General features: G+C 30.4%; 1 protein-coding gene across 1 annotated transcript; it reads left to right on the top strand.

The window, feature by feature from the left end:
- Nucleotides 1–2,804: 2,804 nt before the first annotated feature.
- Nucleotides 2,805–6,641, top strand: LOC100266776 (bifunctional UDP-glucose 4-epimerase and UDP-xylose 4-epimerase 1). Its single transcript, XM_019217222.2, has 9 exons — nucleotides 2,805–3,192; nucleotides 3,414–3,463; nucleotides 3,801–3,936; nucleotides 4,807–4,908; nucleotides 5,076–5,303; nucleotides 5,514–5,595; nucleotides 5,754–5,836; nucleotides 5,955–6,046; nucleotides 6,257–6,641. Exons 1-9 carry the CDS (start codon nucleotides 2,998–3,000, stop codon nucleotides 6,339–6,341), a joined length of 1,053 nt encoding a protein of 350 aa, XP_019072767.1. The 5' UTR covers nucleotides 2,805–2,997; the 3' UTR covers nucleotides 6,342–6,641.
- Nucleotides 6,642–7,030: the final 389 nt, after the last annotated feature.

Here is a 7,030-nt window from a genome sequence, read left to right as displayed (position 1 = left end):
CTTAATGCTTAAAAGTAAAAAAATAAATAAAAGTTTTAAGTTAACAACTTAAGAACAATTTAAGTTAATGTCAATTTAAATTATTAAGTTTTATTAAATACCCACTATGTTTTAGGAAAATACAAAGAAAAAAAATTCCTTATTGGGAGAATTATCTTTTGGGGGTAGATGGGCCCCCAAATTAATAAAAGGTCCATATAACTCCTTAAATTGAGTTGAAGGATATGAAATAGTAACAGACAAATATACCCTTTAAGAACACATATAAAATATTTTATAAAATTAAGTTAAATAATTTTTTTCAATAATTTTTTTTTTCAAAAATACTAAATTAAATAAAAGTAGTTTTCAAAAATATTAAATTAAATAATTTTTTTTCAAAAATATTAAATTAAATAATTTTTTTTTCAAAAATATTAAATTAAATTAAAGTATTTAAAAAAAATATTAAATTAATTTTTTTTAAAATTTTAAATTAAATAAATTTATTTTTAAAAAATATTAAATTAAATAAATTTATTTTTAAAAAATATTAAATTAAATAAAAGTATTTTAAAAAATATTAAATTACATAAAAGTATTTTTTAAAAATATTAAATTAAATAAAAGTATTTTTCAAAAATATTAATTTTTTTTTCTCAAAATCAACAAAGGGCATTTTTGGAAATACTGAAGGATGATATCCTTCAACTCAATTTTCATACTTTCATTGGGTTTTAGGCTCAATTTAAAGAGTTGCATGGACCTTTTGTTAATTTGGGGGCCCATCTACCCCCAAAACATAATTCTCCCCTTCTTATTATTGATTTTACTAAAAAAAATATAAAAAATAAAATATAATTTAATTTAATTAATAGTTTATACATTTTCATATTATTTAACCTTTACACAAAAAAACTAAAATAAATTAAATCAGTTTGAGGTAGTAAAAATAATTTTATTGCCTTTAAATCTATTTTTTTTCTACTTTTCTTTTCTTAAATTTTTATTAGGAAAGTAGAAAGAAAAAAAAGAAGGAAAATAAAAAATATATTAAAAAATAATAAATTATTTTATATTTTATTTAAAACTCATTTAAGATATTTAAACATTAAATAATTTGAAAATATATAAATTTCTCATTAAATTTACTTTTTTGTATTTTTCATAATAAAATCAAATATGAAAAAATTATTTTTTTACCTTTTTTTTTCCTTAATATTTTATAGGAGCCAAATATAATAAGTTTTTGCTCAAATTTTTTGGAAATCAAACTTACCCTACAAATCAAGGGAATGTGAAAATTATCATGGCTTATTATTTTTTATCTTCTCAAAAGATCAAAAGGCCATGATATAAATTCATCTCGCATTTTGTTGTCTTCATATTTGTTATGAATCAATAAATGATTCATAACAAATTGTCTTAAAATCTCTTTATCATGATTTTCTTGATTATATTGGTTTATGTTTTAGGGAGTCTAATATTTTTCGGGAAAACATGGGTAAATTTTCACAAATAAATGCTAAAAATATTTGTATTAATAATAATTAATAAGATATATTACAATATTTTATTTTTTTTTAAATAAGGTAACTGGTGCAATTTTCGGAAGGATTGACCCGATTTAAACTAAATCAAACATAATATTTGAACGCACTTAGACAATTATTTCTAATATTTGAGTTGAACTTACCGTAAATTATTTTCAATTTAGGATGTAAACCAAGGTTCAAATAATCTAAATGTGGCCCAAACTCGATTTAATACTTTATAATATTTATAATATATTATATAACTTGATCAAATTTGACTATTCCCAATGAGATTATACTTGATTTAGATTAAATATATCGAATTAAATGTGATCGTTTTTAGATGGTTATTTTTTAATTTAGGTTAAGTATGATTGAGTATCAAATTATTGTCCTAAATAAGGTATTATATATGATATGGTAGAGAAAAAAAAAGCTCTGAAATCACAAAGAGGCAATTATTGAATGAAATAAAATGATCATTATCCCTGTACTTTTGTTTTTGTCCAAAACTATCATCCTTATCACTTGTATGAGTCTTTCAAAATTTCAGCCCCTTTTCAAGCTTATCCACATGTTTTAAAATTATTAGATTTGTTGACTTTAATATATTTTCCAATTTGAAGAAATTACTGGCAATTTTAACCTTCAATTTTAAATAAATAATTATAATTTTTGTGTTAAATTTTAAAAATAATTATTAAGAATTTAAGAAAAATTCATATTTTTATGTAAGAGTTATTACATTTTATATATATTTTTTATTTTTAATAGAAAAGGTAAATTATAAAAAAAGAAAAAAATATTATGTTTTTTTTTTAAAATTGAATGAATAAAAAATAAAAAATAAAAATAAAATAGTGATTTTGTCATAAAATTTTATTTTTTAACCTTATAGAAAAATAATTATTGATTTTTTAAATATCAATATAAAAATTGGATCTTTTGAATTGATTTTTAATATTCCTTAATTGAGTTCTAAATACTTTAAATAGCATTAAATAGCATATTATTTTAGGAAAAAGAATTGATATGATTATGATATCTTTTAAAGAACATTTCTTTTCCTTGTATATAATTATTTTAATTAAAATATTAATTTCATAATAAAAGAGAAAATAATTGTTAAAAATTAAAATGAAAAATCTTTTTTTTTTGGAAAAAAAAAGGAACGTTTATCCATTCCGTTATCGTCTTAACCCACTTCTAAAAAACTGCCTCTTGAGGTTGACGTGCGCATGACTCAGTGACCAACAGTGAAAAGCGCGGCAACAGACATACCTGTATTAAAACGTAACAACAAATTCGAGTCACTGACCCATTTCTCTCTTTCTCTCTCTTTCTTTCCCTCTCTGTGCTTATCCAAGACCTAACTGATTCCTTGATTTGCTCAAACCCTAAATCTTCTCTTTTATTTCTCTCGACATTGCTTCCTTAATCATTCCTTTTCTCTACTTCTCTCTCATCGCATTTTTTCTAGGCAATGGCGTTGTACGATCGGACGATTCTCGTCACCGGTGGTGCCGGATTCATCGGCACTCACACTGTGGTACAGCTGCTGAGTGAGGGATTCACGGTTTGGATTATCGACAACCTTGATAATTCTGTTCTGGAGGCTATTGAGAGGGTCCGGGACTTGGTCGGTGCTGAGCTCTCTCGGAAACTCCATTTCAATCTGGTACGGGATCGGATCAGGAGTTGTTTGTGTGGGGTTTTGTGAGTCTGAGTGCTGGTTTCTGAGAAAATGTGGGAGGAAAAGGACAAGGAATGATCGTTTTTTTCAAACTAGTTTTAGACTTTTTTTCCGCAATCTTTGGAAAGCTCAAGTTATTTTATTTTTTTCTTTTTCTCATTTTGTGCTAATTCGTCGTGGATTTGACTGGTTTGGATTGATTGCAGGGTGATCTTAGGAATAAGGCGGATTTGGAGAAGCTTTTTTCTCAAACCAAGTATGCGGATTTGACCCCTTCTTTTCGATTTTGATAATTTCAAAGTGAGCCTATTCACATTTTAGTCGAGAATTACTTGTGGTTCCTTTTCTTGTTATGGTCCCACACTGTAATAGGAGTGACAAACAGATCAAATATGTATTATTCCTGTTCTTATTCTTTCTACTAATTCTATTGCAACTTACAGTTTTTCTTATTTAATGGGGATTTATTTATTTATTTCTTAATGTTTCTGGTCCTCAGACTTATTTCATCATTTGTCGCTTTACATTAATTCTTTACGAAAATTTTGATTTGGTATTTTGGGTCTTGTGCTTTATGTTTGACAATGTAACAGATTTGATGCTGTGATCCATTTTGCGGGCCTTAAAGCTGTAGGAGAGAGTGTAGTGAATCCTCGCCGCTATTTTGATAACAATTTGATTGGCACAATTAATCTCTATGAGATCATGGCGAAATATAACTGTAAAAAGGTGTGTCTGCCAATTCTTTTGGTTGCTTTCTCTGATTTAGTCAACTGGTTCAATTGGAACTTGTATGAGGAAGGAAAGTATCATGTTTTTCTAAAGTAGCTCAGCATTAGTCCATTACTATTTTGGAAGACTTATTTATCATGATGAATAGCAATTGCTGGGTCATGTTTTTTACTAATAAAGTTTATAGATATGTTGTACTGTTTCTTGTGTTTTGTTGAGCAATGAAAAATAAACTTTAGTTTCTTTTGCTTGCATCCCATCAAACTCTATGAAATGCGTGCTTTAGCCTCTGGAGGAAGGTAACTCTGTTGTTCTAGATGTCCCTTTTGTTGAATGCTTATTAGATACCATAAGGTATGACTTTCTTTGTGTATGGACTATGAAATTATATGGAGGATACGAAAATTTTAGACCACTGCAAGGCCACTTCCTGTGATAAGATTTTCCCATCCACATTGTTATGATACTACAATGTGGGAATGTTTTTGCAGATTTCTGGAACCCTTCTGATTGTTTTCCTTCTCTCTTGCAATATATTTTGCTCTTTCACCAAAATGACTCGCATTGTTCCTTTCGTTCTCTCGCTCAATGTATTTGCACTTCTGATGAAGTTTTCATTGACTAGTAATACCAAAATTTTTTATGTAAAACAATAATATATAGAAGCTGCTATATTCAATACTTTCAAGAAAAAATTGATTTTATGATTTTCTATAGTTTCTTCCTCTCTTTTCTTCAGTTTCTATGACATTTATTGGTCCTGTTGAATCCATATGTGAAAACCACTTAATGTTTCTTTTACCTTTCTGCATTGGCTTCATGTCATGCTCTGTCCACTAATGATACAAGTACTATGATTCTGAATAGATGGTTTTCTCATCATCTGCAACTGTTTATGGTCAACCTGACAAAATTCCATGTGTCGAGGATTTCAACTTAATGGCCATGAATCCATATGGCCGTACTAAGGTAAAATTTCATCATGTCCCTAAAAATTATCCTATTTTATTTCAAATTTGTGTTAGTTTATGATAACCATCTGTTTGATGCTCAAGTCTGGACAAACACCTTTGAGACAGTGCCAATGTAGTCTAATTCCTTGCTTACCTAAATATAGTCTTATTCCATGGTTGAAGCTTTTCCTTGAAGAAATTGCTCGTGACATTCAAAAGGCAGAACCTGATTGGAAAATTATTTTACTGAGGTACTTTAATCCTGTTGGGGCTCATGAAAGTGGTAAACTTGGTGAAGATCCAAAGGGTATCCCAAATAATCTCATGCCCTACATACAACAAGTGGCTGTTGGCAGATTGCCTGAGCTTAATGTTTATGGTCATGACTATCCCACAAGGGATGGTAGTGCGGTATGTTCATTCTTCTTTCATGTTTTTGCTTTGGAACTAAGTGTTATGTAGGATAGAAGTGACCGAGTACCATCTAGAAGTTGAAGCATATATTCTGCTTGAATGCTCATTTTTGGAATACTGCTAATCCATAAACACTATGGTCATCCTGTGGTCATAAAACAGATTTTCATTTATTCCTTCAATGCTAATTAATGTTTTGATTGATAGATACGAGACTACATCCATGTTATGGACCTAGCAGACGGTCATATTGCCGCTCTCCGGAAGCTTTTCACATCAGAGGATATAGGTGATCACTTCTTTCTGTAGATGATTTCATGTTAATTAACTCATGTTCTCCCCATTCACTATAGGAGTATAATCTGAGCTTTTCAGTGGAAAATAGTTTCAAATGGCAAAAGCCTTGTTACTTTCCCTGGGGTTTTTGATTGCACTATCTCATATCAGGCTGCACTGCATACAACTTGGGGACTGGGCAAGGTACATCAGTACTTGAAATGGTTGCTGCATTTGAGAAAGCATCTGGCAAGGTAACCATCATCTTGGGGTCCCTAGTTTATCCTCCCCACCCAAGCCTCTCTCTCTCTCTACCTCTCTCCCTCTCCCTCACTGGTAAATTATAAGCCACGGTTTATTTGAAACTTTCAGAAAATCCCTATCAAACTATGTCCAAGGCGAGCAGGGGATGCAACTGCTGTTTACGCTTCTACGGAGAAAGCTGCAAAAGAGCTTGGTTGGAAGTAAGTTTGTGGATATTTCTCTTTCTGCATAATTAGCTATATGACATGCACATTCTGTCACATTGCTGATGATGTTGGATTGTTCCATTCTTCTCCTCATGCTTGTTATAACTCGTATGATGTTGAAATAGTTGTTGTGTATGGCTCCTTCTGGTGGATCCTGCATAATTCGTATTAGTTCTCACAGCCATTTTTGGGATACCATTTCAGGGCAAAGTATGGTATAGCGGAGATGTGCAGGGATCAATGGAAGTGGGCTAGTAATAACCCATGGGGGTATCATTCCAAGCCTTGAAGAGGAAATTTATGTGGAAACACCATGTAATACTTAGCACCCCCACCCAGATCACACTGGGGCCAGAAAAAATCCATTGGACTTCATCAAACATTTATGAACTGATAAATTGGATCCTTCTTTGAGTTTAGGGCTTAAGCTAATGAATTACCTCCTTTATCCTACAAATGAAATAAGGTAGATATACATGTTTGGATCACTTTATTCCATTGCTATTTGGGCAATAAATGGCCCTTCCTGATGACAAACTTGTATCTTTAGAATGAATTATTGAATTGAACATTGATCTATGTTCCAAAATGATGATGTCTCTGTATCCCTTCATTGTGCCCTTATCCCGTCAGTGAAGTTACTGGTCAAAACAAATCACACTACAAAACAAAAAAATCACATGGGTAAGCTTTTTATCTTTAACATGTTGTTGGTTTTCCACAAGTGTGCTATTTTTTATTGATTCAGGACTTCTTAAATCACGAGGGTTGACATCAACATTTCTCTTTCGATTACCTGCCTCCTTTTTGAATTGGGAAGCGTTTAGGGACAAGAAGCTTCATCTCTCCAAGAATCACCCCTACATGCTTACATGGCTTCTTGTGATTTGATGATTTTAAGTCCTAAAGTAATTACCTAAGCATGTTCGTTTTAAATGTTGACTTGCTGACTTCGAACCAAACTCTTCTAAGTTTATC

Source organism: Vitis vinifera, chromosome 2 (assembly GCF_030704535.1).
Source record: "Vitis vinifera cultivar Pinot Noir 40024 chromosome 2, ASM3070453v1".
In the NCBI taxonomy this organism is placed as follows: Eukaryota; Viridiplantae; Streptophyta; class Magnoliopsida; order Vitales; family Vitaceae; genus Vitis; species Vitis vinifera.
Note: the sequence above shows the minus strand (reverse complement) of the source record. Positions and strands in the feature narration are given on the sequence as shown.

Excerpts from the sequence above, each read along its gene's own strand:
- LOC100266776 (XM_019217222.2), top strand. The coding sequence starts at position 2,998 with ATGGCGTTGTACGATCGGACGATTCTCGTCACCGGTGGTGCCGGATTC. Across the intron at positions 4,909-5,075 it reads ATCCATATGGCCGTACTAAG|CTTTTCCTTGAAGAAATTGC; the intron begins GTAAAATTTCAT and ends CCATGGTTGAAG. Across the intron at positions 6,047-6,256 it reads GCAAAAGAGCTTGGTTGGAA|GGCAAAGTATGGTATAGCGG; the intron begins GTAAGTTTGTGG and ends ATACCATTTCAG.